This window comes from Panulirus ornatus, chromosome 17 (assembly GCF_036320965.1).
Source record: "Panulirus ornatus isolate Po-2019 chromosome 17, ASM3632096v1, whole genome shotgun sequence".
In the NCBI taxonomy this organism is placed as follows: domain Eukaryota; kingdom Metazoa; phylum Arthropoda; class Malacostraca; order Decapoda; family Palinuridae; genus Panulirus; species Panulirus ornatus.
Window position 1 is genome coordinate 23,184,230 of NC_092240.1, and position 18,776 is coordinate 23,203,005.

At 45.0% G+C, this 18,776-nt stretch overlaps 2 protein-coding genes across 2 annotated transcripts in view; one reads left to right on the forward strand and one right to left on the reverse strand.

Moving 5' to 3' along the window:
• Positions 1-10,934, reverse strand: part of LOC139754624 (FGGY carbohydrate kinase domain-containing protein) — a 137,582-nt gene extending 126,648 nt beyond the window's left edge. Inside the window, exon 1 of the mRNA XM_071672114.1 lies at positions 10,845-10,934. The gene's annotated coding sequence lies outside the window, so the exon portion shown is untranslated. The remainder of the gene's footprint in view (positions 1-10,844) is intronic.
• LOC139754828 (uncharacterized) lies at positions 685-16,683 on the forward strand. Its single transcript, XM_071672694.1, has 9 exons — positions 685-970; positions 4,171-4,262; positions 4,792-4,900; positions 7,214-7,252; positions 9,350-9,454; positions 10,279-10,470; positions 10,863-11,124; positions 13,310-13,499; positions 14,431-16,683. Exons 1-9 carry the CDS (start codon positions 950-952, stop codon positions 14,588-14,590), a joined length of 1,170 nt encoding a protein of 389 aa, XP_071528795.1. The 5' UTR covers positions 685-949; the 3' UTR covers positions 14,591-16,683.
• Positions 16,684-18,776: the final 2,093 nt, after the last annotated feature.

The window sequence follows — 18,776 nt, forward strand, 5'->3', positions numbered from 1 at the left end:
AAAAAAGCAAAAACGTATGCCACACCCTGTGAAATGCTTCAAATGTTTTGCAGAAGCGAAGGCTAAGACAGGTTTTACGGTAATCACATAAATCACCAGTAGTTATTTCTTATCTTTCGCTTGTATTCTCTCTGTAACTTTATATGTTCATCATGATACTCAGGGATTACTGATTTATGTTTATGCATTTGTATTTCTTCTTGCCACATCTGTTAACTCTTTCGCCATTAAAGATGGTTTCATTATATCGTATGGTAGCTTAGCTCGCAACGGCAGTTCGCCTTTCAATGTATTTTAGTATATTTTCAAACTGTTCCACATTCAGCTGTATCAACATTTTTAGGAATGATCACTGTTACCGTAACTCTGAGAGTGAAAGTTTCTGGTAAATCTGATCATATGATGGTACAGTACTGGAGATGGGGTCCTGGAATCAGACCGTCAACAGTGGCTGGTGTGGGTTCAGTAATCCTCACCCGACGAACGTGATTAGCGAGAAGTCCATTACGTCACAAAGCATGATGGGTTACGTGCACTCTCAACACTATGTTTCTCCCACTTAAACGTCCCCTCCCCCACCAGCATCCCCAGCGCCTGCGTCCCCACCCCGCCGCCTGGGCTAACGACACGCTCCTCGAACTCGAAAGTCAGTATAAAGGCTGTAGGTCGCCCCTTCCCTGCAGTCCGTCACTCAAGCCCTCTCGAGTGACACCACCAGCAAGCGAAGTAGTAGCAGAGGTGACAGCAGGCTTTGACGCGACAGAAAAGGTGACAATAGCAGACTGCAGCAGACAAGACGCTGAAGCAGACTTCGCAGCAGAATTCAGCCGCAGCGACATACTTAAGAGCCTCTACACCGTAAGGTCAGGTCAGGAAGACAAGGCCAGGTTGGCGAGCTTTGTGCTGTAGCGTGAGACCACATCAAACAGCGTCCAGACCAAGTTTTCCGATGTCTTCAACCCTGTTTAAGGTTAGTCTGTTAATGTAAGAACATCTTGCTCTAAGACACCTTACGCTGCCGACACTACATCCAAAACAAACATTTCCTCTATCAATCTATGTTGGTACGATAGGGAAAGTGTGGTGGGGGAGGGGGTGTCGAAGCCTTTATCTTTCAGTAATAGGGATCGGGATTTTCTTCGATAAACATGTAAGCTAGGCTTGGTTAGACTAGGTCACGGAAGAATATCCCACTCGCGCTGTCCGTCCCTCAAACCTACAAGCCCCGAGTAAAACATGCACGGAACAACATCCAGTTCAGCAGTATCAAGTTGTTGCTATACTTTTGTTCTCTGATCCCGATAATAAGGTAATCACAATCACGTACGATAGCAGATAGCTACGTTCTGTTATATGACATAATTGTAACGTCATACGTTTTATATAAAGCACTGAATGTCCCCAAGAAAGACTTAGAATATATATATATATATATATATATATATATATATATATATATATATATATATATATATATATATATATATATATATATATATATATATATATGCAGGAGGGTGAAAGGCGTGCAAGGAATAGAGTAAATTGGAACGATGTGGTATACTGGGGTCGACGTGCTGTCAATGGATTGAACCAGGGCATGTGAAGCGTCTGGGGTAAACCATGGAAAGTTCTGTGGGGCCTGGATGTGGAAAGGGAGCTGTGGTTTCGGTGCATTATTACATGGCAGCTAGAGACTGAGTGTGAACGAATGGGGCCTTTGTTGTCTTTTCCTAACGCTACCTCGCACACATGAGGGGGAGGGGGTTGTTATTCCATGTATGGCGCGGTGGCGACGGGAATGAATAAAGGCAGACAGTATGAATTATGTACATGTGTATATATGTATATGTCTGTGTGTGTATATATATGTGTACATTGAGATGTATAGGTATGTATATTTGCGTGTGTGGACGTGTATGTATATACATGTGTATGTGGGTGGGTTGGGCCATTCTTTCGTCTGTTTCCTTGCGCTACCTCGCTAACGCGGGAGACAGCGACAAAGCAAAACAAAATTAAAAAATGTATATATATATATATATATATATATATATATATATATATATATATATATATATATATGTGTGTGTGTGTGTGTGTGTGTGTGTGTGTGTGTGTGTGTGTGTGTGTGTGTTGTGACCAAACCATTCCAATACACCCTCTTCTGCTCTCTCAACCACACTCTTTTCATTACCACACATCTCTCTTACCCTTTCATTACTTACTCGATCAAACCACCTCACACCACACATTGTCCTTAAACATCTCATTTCCAACACATCCACCCTCCTCCGCACAACCCCATCTATCGCCTACGCCACCATATAACATTGTTGGAACCACTATTCCTTCAAACATACCCATTTTTGCTTTCCGAGATAATGTTCTCGCCTTCCACACATTCTCCAACGCTCCCAGAACCTTCGCCCCCTCCCCCACCCTGTGACTCACTTCCGCTTCCATGGTTCCATCCGCTGCCAAATCCGCAAGGAGAATGAGTGAGGAAAGATTGACAAAGAGGATATATGTGTCAGAGGTGGAGGGAACGAGAAGTGGGAGACCAAATTGGAGGTGGAAGGATGGTGCGAAAAAAGATTTTGAACGATCGGGGCCTGAACATACAGGAGGGTGAAAGGCGTGCAAGGAATAGAGTGAATTGGAACGATGTGGTATACCGGGGTCGACGTGCTGTCAATGGATTGAACCAGGGCATGTGAAGCGTCTTGGGTAAACCATGGAAAGTTTTGTGGGGGCTGGATAAGGAAAGGGAGCTATGGTTTCGGTGCATTACACATGACAGCTAGAGACTGAGTGTGAACGAATGTGGCCTTTGTTGTCCTTTCCTAGCGCTACCTCGCGCACACGCGGGAGGAGTGTGTCATTTCATGTGTGACGAGGTGGCGGCGAGAAAGGATGAAGGCAGCATGCATGAATATGTGCGTGTGTATATATGTATATGTCTGTGTATGTATACGTTGAAATGTATAGGTATGTATATGTGCGTGTGTGGGCGTTTATGTATATACATGTGTATGTGGGTGTTTGGTCCATTCTTTCGTCTGTTTCCTTGCGCTACCTCGATACGCGGGAGACAGAGACAAAGTATAATAAAAAATGATAATGATATATTCCATTAATAACTGGAAAAATTCTACGTATTACAACTCGGAAACAATAAGGGTATTCCGCTGTACATCCTTATAACTCTGACTAGGGAAATCCTGCTCAAGATATACAGTACCTTATAAACCATTTCTTTCTTTCCAGTAATTTTTACGAAATCAGAACCTATCATATAAATGTAATGAATCCATTATCTACTGTTGTAACTTCGAAATAGTCTCCTCAAAAATGACCTTTGCCTTTTCAATTGCGCCTTCTCTTCTGCGTGACTAATGTAAACAGTGAGCGACGAGGGACGCCACTTGCTGTAATGAACCTCCTCCGCTGCGCCCAGACACCATTACAATATATGTTCACGTAACCTTCCTCTTCTATACATTCTTGACACCATATGCCTTCGAAGTGAATCTTATGGGTTAGGACAAAGGCTATCTTCACTACACCCTCATCTTCATGACATTTTCGACACTACTTGATCTGACGCTTACAAACATTTTGGCCTGATCCATACTAGTCTTGTCATGGGCTATCTTCACTACAACCTCATCTTCGCTACCTCTTCGACACAACTGGAGCTGAACCTTACATTTCAATTTAAAGGCCATCAACAACCGAGTGGACAAAAGACGCTAATTACCTATAATTATATATATGAAGTGTGTATTTGGATGGTAGGATTTTGTTTTCGATACTGTTTAGCTTAAAAACTGAACACCACGTGACCAGGTTTTTGACCATATGGTAAGTAGTTTCGATAATGTTTCATCTCTGAACAGTAACTGTATGAATTCTGAACTATACAAGAATGTTTTTTCAGCAGTGCGTAATCCAGACTTAGTGTAATAAATATCATTTTACATCGTAACCTTACGGGCAGAGTGGCTTGGTGACCCTCGGTATGAGAAATGTAGGCTTTAGTGTGAGCAATATGACGTGTTGTCAGTAGCATGACCTGTGTCGTGATTGTATAATGACCCGTACTGTGAGCATCGTGACCCGTGTGGCAGGGAGCAGTGTTGATGAGGCTATGTGTGTGTGGTACAGGTGCGGCCGGTCGTGGTGACTACGGCGACCGTGATAGCGGCGATGATGCAGCTGGCAGCCTCACAGTCACTACAGATCTCCCCGACCTTCGGGTACGTCCATAGACTGGTTGTCATACCTCTACCATAAGTCTCTCTCTCTCAGATTACTCTCCTTAGTCGTTCTCACTCAGTTTTGCCGTGATCCTCTCCGTGGTCACTTCTCGAGTCCTGTCAAGTCTCCCTGCTCAGTCACTAACCCCCAGTACTCACTTTCTGGGTTCCTTTAGGTTCCCTAGAGTCATGCCTGCGGTTCTCTGGGGGATCCTCTCCTCTGTCATTGCCAGCGTTCTTCGGGTTCCTCCTCATAGCCACTTGACGCCTCTGTCGGCTCAGTCAAGGGAGCCACCATCACTCCTAGCCTTCCTACTGTCATATCAGACTTGCTTAGACAGATGGGAAAGTTGGTTTGCATGCTTATTGTTTATATGTGAGGTAAGAGCTACTTCATTATCCCGTACATTTGACAAACGAACAATTTCATGATTTTTTGATACAACCAACGTAGTCGTGTGTGTGTGTGTGTGTGTGTGTGTGTCAAGGAGTAATCCACGTGACCAGCAGGCCTGTATCGCCCCCACAGCAATGGCGGGGGAATCACCTTCCCGCTCTTTACGCCGTCGGTGCCGCACGACCAGTGGACGGTGGAGTCGACCACCAGGCAGGAGGTGGTCGCACCTCCTCCTAACCAGGTAGTCATACCTCATACTCCTCACTTCCTCACATTTCCCCTCCACGCTCACCCCAAACTTAGATATGCCTTTCTGTGTTCAACTTCTCGTCTCCCTCTCACTGAGAATACCTTCATCCTCTGCTATTCCAAGACTCTTACTCCCTTCCCCTGGCTGACCATCCCTCTCCTCTTTACTACCCTTCCCGAGTCTTCTCTCCTCCCCATGTGGGACATGACCCCCGAATGTCCTAACCCCAGACGACAACACAGCCACTGCTGCCTCCCTCACGACCTGACTGACCCAGAGACGCCACACACAGACTGGGGCCGAGTTCTTACTGCATTCACCTGGTGGGTGAAATCATAGATAGCGTAAGTATCGCATTTTGCTCTGAATACTAACTACTTTTCTCCCTCGACCAACTTTCCGAAGCCATCGCTTCGCTTCGACAACACGCTTTCCGATGCTGCCGGCCGCGCCTGGAGGCCCGTGTGTCCTACGATACGAGGTTGACGCTACTGAGCTGGACACACGACGACAGACGAATGTCACAGGTTTACGTGACTCACACCACAATGAAGACATTAAGAACATTCATGCCACACTACCTGATCCAAAGCGCGTTCCATTACTATGACTGAAAAAGTGTATTTCGTTTAAGAAGTGAAGTAAAATCATAGCTAGTTCGTTGAGTATAGTTGCCAATCAGGAACTGATTATCTGAATTAACGCTAACTACAATATCCTTAACCATCACACACCAAAAAGTTGCAGATCATCGCGACAGAGAAGCGGCTAAAGTAATTTGTGGGTCTTCGTCAGGTACCCTGTATGGACCCCATATGTTGGTTGTCGGTATGCTATTCACCGAAATACACCTGTTCCCCAGGTCTCTTAGACTTCGCCATGTTACACTGAAGTTGGACTAAGAATAAGTGCTGAATGGTTATACAGCAACTAGTGTGGCTTGTAAGTAAATATATATATAAATGGGCCCCATTTGGGATCGATTTGCCTTTATTGGCCACACAGTTCACCTAACCTAATGGTAGAGCCGCCACTCTGTAGAGCTGAGCATATCGCATTCATACACTGGAGTGTATCGAGGAGCACCGCAGCCTTTCGTACTTATGATAAACATGCAGTACAGACATTTATATGTGTCCTTCCGTTGTAATTCCTTCCTGGGGTGTAAATGACCCCCCCCCCCCCCAAGGAGAGTCATGCCACGGAAACAGGCTTCTGGGATTCTAATATGTGAGTTATGGTCTAAGGTAGAACACTGTATCACACTTCTCAGTACACGTTGCGTCAGAATGGTATGGTACTTCTTAGCATACAAACGTGAAATGTGTGTCGACGACGTTGATAATGATGTTGACACGGTTGTCATGCTAGATTACTTTCCCCTAATTGAAATGACTTTTTAACCTCAGGTTCCTTTGCATCTCTTACATCCGTACCGGGAGTGCTCGATAAATGAGTGGAGCTTCAGAGGAAGCCTCACCACCTGACAAAAAGAAGGCATATGACCGTGCCTTGTGTCCAGTGTACCCCTGAGGACATGTATACAGCCCCAATTCCTTACTTCTGACAAAGTTGATCACATATGTCCTGGTAAGTTGTGCTGGGCATCTTTTAAGATATTTTCACCACTGGGGCAAAATTTCAGAAGGGCTCATTTCTATGTATGGTGATAGATTATAACTATTATGATAAAAGGCGTACAAGGAAATTAACAATTCAGTTATCAAAAGGAGCCTTAAAAGGCCTAGTTTCTTTGAGGCGAAAATGACATTTTCCTCTTGAGTAGGCTACTGGGGGAGAAAGAAGGGCTTACTAAGGAAAATGCACCTCTACTAAGCATGTTAAAAGATGCCTTAAAGGTGTGGCCAGAAGTGTTCCTCCTATAGTAGGGTGCAGCCAAGCTTGTCTGCTGAAAACAAAGTGAAAACCTTTGCTGTTGTAACCTCAGGTTCACGGGCTTATTCGTTGACTATGGAAGACTATTCAGCAAATGGAAAAGTACCTGTGATAGAGTTATGACGACAAATATGAAAACAATATACAAGTTCCGACGATATGTTACAGCTGACGACCAGCTACGTGGCTACTTGCTGTAAGACATGACGTAAGGACAAGTATGTCACCATACATTTCATAAGACATCTTTTCCGTCACAGGGTGCACGTGTCATGTATGTGTCTTAATGATAATAAGAATACCATCCTAAATAAGTTTGATTAGCGTCGTTTAACAGTAATTATGTGAGAAGGATCAGTGTTGTCATAGCCGGCCTTGTGTTACGTTGACGAGTGTTGTCGTCTGCAGGTACGGCGCTGGTCCTACCGCTCCGCCGACACTGGCCAGGTGAGTGGATGCCCTCCCCTCCACCCTCTCTTTACATACCCGTGACGGAATGAGAAGGCGCATGTTGCTGTAACTTAGTAGTATAGCTCATATCCCATGCTCGTCCTTCTGCGTCTGTGCACTGTCCTCTGTATCACGTCCTTCCTGGACCCAGTGGCACAACTTTGTCATAACATCACCTCACACTTAAGTTTGCACCAGTGGCTGCCGCTCTCAAATATCAAAATGGATATTTTGTTAATCTGAACATTTACTACCAAGACATACAGACCTGAAGCTTTAAAATGATATTCTTTAGATATATACAACCACGAAGCCCATCAGTGCGATTAACTGTGACTCGTTTATATTTAGCGACCATCATTTCGGCTCCATTTCAAAGAAAACTTGTGCTGATAGTTATCTAGGTCATCATTTACCTCCTGTACGCAGCATTATTATCGGATTTTTCTGAGCAGCTTCACAGAGCTATATATTTCTCGTTAGGCATGAGAAATTTGTGAGAAGAGAGTGAATTTCATATTCATTCATAAAGCGTAGTTCTCCCTATCTTACGGTCTGAACACCACAGAGTGAAGAGGGCTTTGAAGATCATGGATATGTGTTTTTATATAAAGAATAACGTACAAAAATGACAACCAAACCAGACTAAATATAAACCGACCCAGTGTTAGCCTAGCCCAGCTGAGGCTAACTGAATGAACGTGTCCTTAACTTATTTAAATGTACAAAATGCAGGATTAGGAATCGTTGTTGGGGATGGGGAAACGCTCGCACAGTTTCTCTAAAGAACCTAAGTTTTGAAATGACACCGGGATGAAAATGCTCAGGTCCACAGGGAATGTATTTCATAAAAGAAAAATTGATGTGACAATATCACACAGACTTGCCTGATATGTAGGACAAATTACCGGTGAAATTCACGTGACTTAGTTGTGTCATGCACTCCCCAGCAGTGGCCCTGCGAGGTCATAGTGAGCGGTGAAAAAATGAATTAAGGAACATCCGAAGCATTTTCGTGGATCAGGGAAATAAGTTACTTAGTTTAAAAAAAAAAGCAAAATGACATTGAATATTTACGGATTCAATTATCACAAGGTTTTTCTTATATGATGAAAAAAACTAAATGGATTTTTTCTGACCGAAAGCAAGCAATAGCGCTGAACTTTAAAGATTCTCTCTCTCTCTCTCTCTCTCTCTCTCTCTCTCTCTCTCTCTCTCAAATTTGTTTGGTCTCGATAATTACAACAACTGGCACTAGGAAAGTCGGTAGATCCAATAACAAGCTGGCGTAAAGAGAGTATTTGATTATTTAACTGACTATTTTTTTTCGTAGTTTTACCGACATCGTCCATCATAGGGTCGAGGGATGTTCCTGGTTTGTTTATATTATGACCAGCTGATGCAGGTTGTACACAGCAGATGACATGACTACCTTGTATAGATTGCCACTGACCTCGTGACTGAGGACAAACTGGTTAAACCTTGAGCCCTTCGACATCTTGTAAATTTCAAGGTATGAAAAGAGTGAAACACCTTTAGTATCTTCTAGTTTCACATCATTCTCCATATGTTTGAGCTAAACAAATCTGTTTTGAGCTGTTACATTCAGGTTGAAAGCCTTCAGTCACCATTTTTCAAGGCAATGTAATTTATGTTCTGATCTCATATTTTGTTCCAGTATCATCCTGGATATTTTTTGCCTGACTTTGACGCAATAACGTTGCTGTCCAGTTTCACCACACCGTCCCTCCTCCACATCCATTCTCATACGAACACTGCTCACAAGCTGGTGCTGGTTTCTCAAATGATAAGACATTTAAATTCACAGATTCTATATACAGTCCACTGCTATTTGGCTTTTCTGACATACTAACTGTCCACTGATGATACGTTTAGTTTTAAAGTGATCTGAAATTTGGCTCTGAAGCATCAGTATGCCCTTCAGGAAAAAAATATACGTTCATCAACTCTGTCTTGCCAAGCAACCTCTCCTTGAGGGAGACATTAGACTGCCATCCTTCCTTTAACCAGAACTCGTTCCATGATTATGATCAGTACCTCGTCCATGTCTCCAACCTTCCTTCTCTCCCTCAGATCAGCAGCTCACCGGGCCACAACGTTTTCACTAACACCTTCCAGCCACTCGATTACGCTGACAACGGCACAAACTTCGAGTACGCTGAACTCGGAATTACGGTGGTGAGTTAAGAGATTGGTAACCGAGTCATATTGTAGTTGAGGGCTATAAAGATCTCTTCTGCTTGTCCTCAAGAATTCATTTTCTTTTGCTGTCGTCTGTCCCAGGACGTTGGTCTGTATAATAATGTCATGTAACAGAGAATATCAGTGATTTTGCTTCCTCAATCTTATCTCAGAAGTCGTGTGTGAGGGTGCGGAGGGATTACCTCATATTCCTATTGCTCATGACTGGTAGTCTGAGGTGCAAAATTGACTCAGAAGCCAGATAGTCTTGCAGCTACCAGTATTCAGATAACGTAGACCGTCCACAGTCCGTTGCCTCCACTTGTGGTGTGTGTGCATTTCAGATCACTTATGTGCACGTACGCTTGTTTGTGTGCACGTACGCTAGTTTGTGTGCACGTACGCTAGTTTGTGTGCACGAACGCTAACTTGTGTGCACGTGAATATATAAGTTGTATGAGCATGAAATATACGATCTTGAAACAGAATTCTAAAATCATGTGAATTCGGGTTTCTTATTCATTCCTGGACGATATGATTTCAAATGACACCTCTGTACCGTCTGCCTCTGCCTCTAGGAGTCACTTTACCTGCTGGCTCTCTAAACATTATTTGTTTGTAAATGTCATCACCTCCCGTACCTGCTGCCAGGTCCATCACTTCATCAATCAGCCCAGCTGATGTCTCAGTCCTCCTCTCTCTCTCAGTCCACGACTTCTCACAGACTTTCCACGGTCCTCTCCTTCAGAATTTTTCCAGAGCTCTCATTTTACATCTCCAGAACTACTTCCTTCCATTCCAGATTCCCCTCCTCCCTCCAGCCTCCAGTCTCTTGCATCCATCTCCCTCTCCCATTTACTTGTCTACCCGCCTTCAGTCTACTGTTTGGCCCGCCAGGAACAGGGATCCCGGTGACCGACACCACGGCGGCCAGCAGCCACTACCAGGCGGTGGGCTCCAGGAACCAGAGCAGCCGCTTCTTCACCGTCAACACCAGCACCCAAACCTTCGACGTGAGCATCACCCGTTCTCATTATAGCACTGTGAGAGTGTGTCCCTAAAGGTGCGTCCCTGAGGTTATGTCCTTGAGAGTTTGTTCCTGAGGGTGTGTCCCTGAGGGTGTGTTCATGAGGGTGTATCCCTGAGAGTGTGTCTGAGAGTTTGTCCATGAGGTTGTGTCCCTGAGAGTGTGTCCTTATGGGTTTGTTCCTGAGGGTGTGTCCCTGAGGGTGTCCCCGTGTATGTGTGTGTGTGTGTGTGTGTGTGTGTGTGTGTCCCTGGGTGTACATAGCACATGGACAATTGACTCCTCCTAACTGCACCAGTGGTTCAGAATAGTGTAGGTGGTGATGGGTTGTGGTGAGGTCATCCCCTCAGCAACACTAACCTGGTGTCCTGCCCACAGCTGGGCCTGAGCTTCACCGTGCCCTTCCTCTCCATCCCGATGTCGTCTCTTATGAACCTCGGGGACACCCTGGGGGCCACCACCACCACGGCCATCAACTCCCTCCTGGCCGTCAACTGGCCCTCCGTCATCTTCATCGGTGTGGCCATCCTGTGCGCCACGCTCCTCCTGCCACAGCTGGCCACCTGGCTGGCCAGCCTCACCTCGGGCGCTGGCGGCGGCACCTCCTACACCAACTCCTACGGACGCAACATTGACCGAGGTTTGTCAGTACCACACGACAGTCGCAGGTGATCTGTGAGATACGTGGATGACAGTGTATACGTTAGGTGACCTGGGGCGTCATATGTAGCCACCAGGACATGTCTATGATTACCACAAACAAGACACAATGACGACACCTGATTACACTGTGTACAACGCCCGCGTCGGTGACGGTGTGTGGTAGATGCAGGGGGTGGAGGAGGAGGATACAGATTAAGTGTTGGTTTTAGCTTTGAGTTGACCGAGGATTTAGGGTTCTGGAAGGACTCTGATCTGACAATTAGTGGGATGAAATTGTAATTATCTAATATGATCTTTATCAGTATACGTGATTAGAGTCTTCTGTGGCTCCCTAACACACCCATCCACACAAACACACACACACACACACACCTGACCTTCTACAGCAACGTGTGATGAGCGGTTCCTGTGGCCCCCACACCCGGCGCCTCTCCCTTGCAGTCATCAACATCCTCTGTAACGCTTGGCGTCGCCACACGGGAGTAACTATGGGTAGTCAGGGACGAGGGGCGGCGCCCCCCAGCCCAAGGCTCAGTAGTATACTAACGATTTTCCATTTCCGTAACTGTATTGAGTATGTTTTCCCAAGAATGGCCCATATTGCAGTAAACTAAGATTTTATATTCATATTATTAGAATAAGAATTGCAGTGGACGACAATGTATTCCAATCTGTCGTAATGATCAGCTGATGGTAAAGACGGAAGGAAAACCTAGTTTCCTTCTGAACAATATGGGATGAAATGTTCATTTTGAGGATTCCATTATTAATCAGAATCGTAACCATCCCAACAACACTAGCGAAGACGGGCGTTCAGTCTTCGTTCGCAGATAACAATGGTCGCCACATTCCGTCGATGCAGGCGGGGTTACCCCAGACACCTCACACTTGGGCAAGGTGGTCCCTCTTACACATGATAGTCTCTCCCGTGTGTATGTATGTTTCGTCCAGCGGGACAGTTCTGGAGACTGGAACAAACGTGAGAAACATAGGCCTTGTGGCTGAACGATCTAAAATGGATGATAGACTAAAGGCAACACGTTTGCCTTCAGCTCACATAATGAGGACTATATGACAAGGAAGTGAGCTCGCTGAGGGAATGGGGAGAGGGTAATGGGTGTACAGGAGCGGGGCGAATGCATGGGGAGATGGTGGGGAGTTCATGGAAAGGACAGATAAGAGACCTGATGCTTCATAGTAAGGTTACCCGTATAAGTGAATTAAAAATATATATTAGTAGTGTCAGTAGTAGTAATTATCATCATTATTATCATTATTATTGTTATTATCATTATTATTATTATTATCATTATTATTATTATTACGCGAGACAGGATAGCGAAGCAGCCGGCTCCTGGTGTGCTAGAGATGCGTAGGGCAGCGGGTGTGGGTGAGGCGGAGTAAGAAAAGGTTTGTGCAGCACCTCTAGCTTCCCTCTGACCTCCACCATCGGTGAGGCACAGATGATAACATTATCTCAGTACTTGCGTAGTTGTAGCGAGTTCCTGGTTGTGTCATCCAGGGTAGGGAAAGCAACAGGTGGCGGCAGGTTGCGCCGTGAGAGAGGCGGGCAGTGCCTGCGTCAGCCTTCCCTGCTGGGAGGTCCCCATTTATGGCCGTACCCGAGCTGTGAACCACTCGACCCTCACACACGAGCGGGCCCTCTCTAAGCAGTCATCGCTCAGCTTTGTTCACATCTGCGAGGATATGTGTGTTTTCTGACTGGACTGCATATAGAAGTTTGATTGTACCCATCTTCCTGTCTTGCATCGCCTCTGGTCACCCCTTGAGCAAGGTGCAGGACAACCCTCCCCCCAGTTACAATAGTGGAGGGGACTCCCGCCACATGACCTCCATACGAGGCTATAGTTCCCGGGAGGTTCTGGTTAGTTGGACGGTGCTCTAATTAGTCCGACCTCCAGTGGAAAAAAGAAGCACGTAGGTAATGATCGGTAATTACCAGCCTTTATCAGTTCAATAAGGACAGAGGACGAGTCAAGGTTCGTGGCATAGTTATGTAGTGTGGTAAAGACGGTAGTTAGAACAGCCTTACGTTCAGGCTCCCTGTATACTGTACAACCACTTGGAAAGCCATAAATATAAAGCATTATGTTGTCTCGTACATCCACTGTTCTATTATAGAACTGTTCTGCTCCTTGCAGAAGGCAGTCTGCTGCCGGTGGCGCCCTTCACGGCCATCCTGAGCCAGCTGGACGACGCCCTGGCCCAGTACGACCTGGACTCCACGTCCTGCATGCAGCGCGCCGTCTGTACCTACGTCGCAGAGTCTGAGTTGAGCATTAAGAAGGGCGACGCTGACTCTAATGAGATGATCGTCGCTGGCCTCGCCAGGTGAGTGGCGCACCTGGTGACACACCTGGTGACACAGATGGTGACACAGGTAATGACACAGGTAGTGACACAACGGTTGTGAATGTTAGAGAAGTGTGACAGTTGTGAAGAGATGGTGTTGGTGATGTAGGTGATGAGAGGTGACCTGACCACGTCCCTAGTGACGTCACGGGTCAGGAGACGGGTGTTGGCAGCAGCCACTGACATGAATGACAGGAGACGGGTGTTGGCAGCAGCCGGTGACACGAGAGGTAGCGCGTCTGGTGCCGGCCAATTTACCAGTAGAAAGTGATGAGGGAAGGTTGCGTCACCTCCTGCCACAGTGGGTGGTGTGCTCAGCGGGGCCGTGAGTGAGGCAAGGATGGCATAACACCTCTACAGCCCAGCACACACACACGCCCACACTCCCGCGCCCGAGCAGTTCCACTTCACGGTACGCAGGGCAAAGTAAACACGCAGAATTTTCTCCGCCATCAAATGAAAGTAAAAACTGGGTGCTTGTGCTGCCACCATGGCGGAGTTGCCGTGTGTTACGTGGTGGGTGGTTGGCAGTCCTCCACCCTTCTTCACTCACGAGGTTCCAGGTCATGCCTTGCTTACGTCAGGTTATACCCGTTCACGCCGGGTGAGGATACAGCCTCGACGGAGGTGATTGTCACCTGCGGTGTTGTCGGACTTTGATGCGGCCAGCTGGTGTTACCGGACACCGCCCTCACCTCAAGTGAAAAGTCAGCTTTGGCGAGGCTGTATCACCGGGAGTGAAGTCTCGTCAAACAATTCGCCACTCCTAAAGTGTCTAAAGTTCCTGTATTGGAAAGAGCGGAGCTGTAGGCTGCAGGAGCCTGTGGGAAGGCGTCTTGGGTAACGCATGCTCTCCTTCGTGTGGGTGTACGTTATGTTCGTATGATCTCATGTCTGTCTCGCCCTACAGGAGCACGTGGCTGCAGGCGCTGCTGGGGAAGACCTCACTGACGAAGGCCGTGGAGATGGGCCGCTCCGGGGCGAACTGTCAGCTTCAGTACCCCAAGTGCCCGTTCTCCCTGGCCGGTGTGCTTAGGTTCCTGGCTACCTACTCTTCCCTTACCAGCTGAGGAAGGACCAGCACTGTGCTGAGCCTTCCCCAACCATACCTTCCTCTGCATCTGAGGGAGACGAGGAGTGCTGGACTTCCTTTTAAGTTGTCGCCTCCTTCAGCAGCTGAGAGGGAACAGAACGCTCAAATTACGTGCTGCTGTCTACTCTACCCTCAGCAGCTGAGAGGCGAGAGGAATGTTCGTTTTTCTCTTTACTTTTCTCAGCGAAGACACACACACACACAACATGAACACAAGTCATGCGGACCAGCTCAAGCTGTGTTCACAAAGAGTGGTGTTGGGCTTCGTAAACGACTTTACTAAATCAGTTAAAATGGCAGGTGGGTCATGTTGGAATCTACAGACTACCTCATGTCATGGCAGACTCTACAGACCACCTCACGTCATGACCAAACTCTACAGACCACCTCACGTCATGTCAAACTCTACAGAGCATCTCATTGTTCACTACAATACCGCCAGTGTAGGCTGGCAAACACAGGCTCCTCCTCGCACTCAGCAGATATCAAAAGTTTGGCAATCATTTAAAGAAAATATTTGTCACTCAAGAATTAGAGATAATGTTTTGAAACTCCTCATAGTATATTGTCTGACTTGAATTCGTCAGTATAAGTATGTACATAAATGTATGTATGTGTGTGTGTGTGTGTGTGTGTGATTAACTATTTGTGCATAACGGGGAGGGAGTTCTACACCCGTGGTGTCCCATCTCCTGAACTTTACTGTTAAATGACTTTGTAAACTTTAGCACGCTTTCACGTTCAGAGCTTCTATACCCAGTTTTTTTTTTCCCCCAATCATCCACCACTTGTACAACAAAAGTACTTCTTTATATCTTTCTAACAAGGTTCTTGCTTGATTTCATGTTATATTCTTTGACTGTATCAGCTTTGCATGTTGCGTCCTCTGGTTGTATTACCTTTGCATGTTATGTTCTCCAGTTGTATTAGCTTTGCATGTTATGTTCTCCTGTTGTATTAGCTTTGCATTTTACGTCCTTGGTCTTATTTGCTTTGCATGCTACGTCCTCTGGTTGTATTAGCTTTGCATTTTATGTTCTCCAGTTGTATTAGCTTTGCATGTTATGTTCTCCGGTTGAATTAGCTTTGCTTGTTACGTCCTCTGGTTGTATTAGCTTTGCATGTTATGTTCTCCGGTTGAATTAGCTTTGCTTGTTACGTCCTCTGGCTGTATTAGCTTTGTGTGCTACGTCCTCCGGTTGTATTAGCTTTGCATGTTACGTTCTCTGGTTGTATTAGCTTTGCCTCTTTCGAACTTTTCACAGTTGTCGTCATCGAACTGGTTTAAAACTTAAATGTTTTGTAATTACCTGATTGTAATTAACTATTTGTACATTACGGGTCGAACCCTTGGGGCTCAGTTAAGAGTACTTTCTATGCCATTAAGAAAACTTTTAAGTCTTTGTTAAGGTACCAGCATTCACCGTCTCCTTGCTCACACCATTCCAACCAACAACCACCCTTACACTAGCTAGACCTGTATTTCTTCATGGTTGACTAGGCTATTGGCACTGCATGTTGTCATGATGGGTTATAGATTTACATGAACGAGGGAGAGTTGTGGGATTGATGGAAGTCTTCATATGTCCAATAATCTTTACAAAAAAGTATGAAGAACATTGTCACAAAGATCTGCCATCAAGACTTACGATCCAAGGAACTTTTGAAAAGTTTTTTGCTCAGGCCAGCCAGAGTGGATGGCGAGAGAACAAAGCGAACGTGCGCCCCACAATCGTTAGTGGTCGCCAAACAGCAACACTTGGACTTACACTGCCGTGTCTGTGTCCACACAAATAACGTCACGAGAATTATACACAGACCTTTAGGACTGTTCCTATTACAAGGTCGGTATAATCTTTATTTAGATTTGTAAAATACAAACATAAATATTCCTTCAATCTGTAAAAGTCATGCGATTGAATAAATTCCAAAAGCAGAATGAAATTTATGTTTGTATAAACTTGAATCATCTTTATAAAACACCTACATAACACTGGTGCCATCTTGTTAAGCACCCTATACTTGTTATCGCATTTAAGCTTTAGGTTTATATATATATATATATATATATATATATATATATATATATATATATATATATATATATATATATATATATATATATATACACACACGTGTGTGTGTGTGTGTGTGTATGCATGCAATAATATAGTGCGTTGTACTTAATGTTTTTCTAATGAATAAAGTGAGTAAGCATAACGGACGGTATATACTTATTATCTTCACTAACTGTGAGATATAATATATTTTTGAGCTATGTGAAACACACGGAGCCTTTAAAAGGTTGCTGAATTAGCATTACTGATCTTGATGCATGAACGGGCCGGCCGAGGTCGAACCAGCTTGGGTTCGAATCCTGACCGCGGCAGTCGATCCATAGTCAACTTACTTCATCCTCCCCTCCTGGCTAGTCGATAAACTGGGTCATGAACTTGTAAACAACTTTGATCATGAAAGGACCTAACTCATAAGAGCCGAGATTGATGTTGAATTTACTTTGAAAACTGTTTGAAAACAATAGATTTTATGATCTCTTTATCTGCGACTGACTGACGGGGTACAGTTCTCTAATGGTCGTCCCAGTCCTTCGCATGGCTGAAGTCTCGCATAGGCAGGAACAGAGCACTTGATCCTAGAACAACACGGCCACTATACTGATTCTGCTTTCATCTTCAACCGAACTTTTTTTTTCTTTTCTTTTCTCTTCGTCTCAAGTCAACTTTGTTGCAATCCGTGCATAGTATCTGGTAAACACGACCACTTGAACTTTCAGACGAATCTTTTATGAACAAGTTCCTCACTGTACTGTTGAATATTATCATGAAATTCCTTAAGCAGACGGAGAAGGTCTAGGAAGGTGTGATACGGTAGCACTACATGGTGTTAAGTGCTTTAAGATTCCTTGGCTTTCCAAATAATAATAGGAAAAACAATATTCTGGGCTAAACAAAGATTTGTCAGTGAAGGACTTGAGTTATTTTAAGGGCTATGTAATTTCATATGCTCCACGGATCTCACCATTAAATAATTCCGGACTGCAAATACGGAAGGAAGGAGATAACACTAAGGTGACTGTTTGCCTCTGGACTACCAGAAAGTGCCTGACACTGTACCGCGTAGAAGGATGGTAACGAATCTAGAACTTCATGCAGAAATTGAGGAAAGACTCCATCAGAGACGAGAAATTTACCTCAGTAAAAGAGAAAAAATGTCGCATGTCTGAAGCTTTCTCGAATTAGGATGGAGTCACCAGATACACTTTCCTCCTTTTTATTAACGAGTTCCTTTCACTAACATGGCGACAACACTGAATTCCTCCACATCCTTCGATTCTGTTCCTTCCTCTCTCACTCGATCTGTATCTTATCTCGACAGAACTTAGCCATTAAACTCAGACAGGATACCTCACTAGGGTACAAGAAATCTAGGTTAGGTTTAATGCCTCCAAAACCCAGTTTCCGCCCATCTCTCTGTCGAAAACTATCTCCTTTGACAGTTCTGTAATTATACCCCTTAATTCAGTGAACATACTTGGTATTACTGGAACAACCAATCTCTCTTGGAAACCCCACATTACAAAAAATAGTTAAGTCTACAACTAAGAAGAAAATGGGAGTCCTGTTTAGATGAATCTTCTGAACAGTTGTTCCCTTTATACAAGAGATTGATTCGTCCTTGTGTGGAGTACTGATCTCCTATCTGAGGTGATTCTAGCTTTGCATCCTTACTTGACAGAGTCGAAAGCGGTCTGACTTATAAACTGTCCTGGGCTAACTTCCAATCTTAACCCACTTCTCCTACGCTGCATCCACGTTGCAATGTTGGATCACTTTCTCTCTTCTGTAGGTATTACTTTGGTTTTTGCTTCTGAGAGCTGGCTACTTGTGTGTCCCCACCACTAGCTAGACCACGCAATACTCGGCAAGCTGCTGCGTCACATGATTCCTGCATGGCCATCGGCAACTCAATGGTGGGCCGTTTTGATAGCTGTTTCCTTCCCTACACCTCGAAGCTTTGGAACTTCTCTACCCACCCATGTCTTCGTCAATAACTGGCAAAAATTTGTAAATACTTTCCCCTGTCTCTTCTTTTCCCCTTTCATAATTATCTATATATATATTTCAATCAAGACCCGGCCTTGA

Excerpts from the sequence above, each read along its gene's own strand:
- LOC139754828 (XM_071672694.1), top strand. The coding sequence starts at position 950 with ATGTCTTCAACCCTGTTTAAG. Across the intron at positions 971-4,170 it reads TGTCTTCAACCCTGTTTAAG|GTGCGGCCGGTCGTGGTGAC; the intron begins GTTAGTCTGTTA and ends TGTGTGGTACAG. Across the intron at positions 10,471-10,862 it reads CCAGCACCCAAACCTTCGAC|CTGGGCCTGAGCTTCACCGT; the intron begins GTGAGCATCACC and ends TCCTGCCCACAG.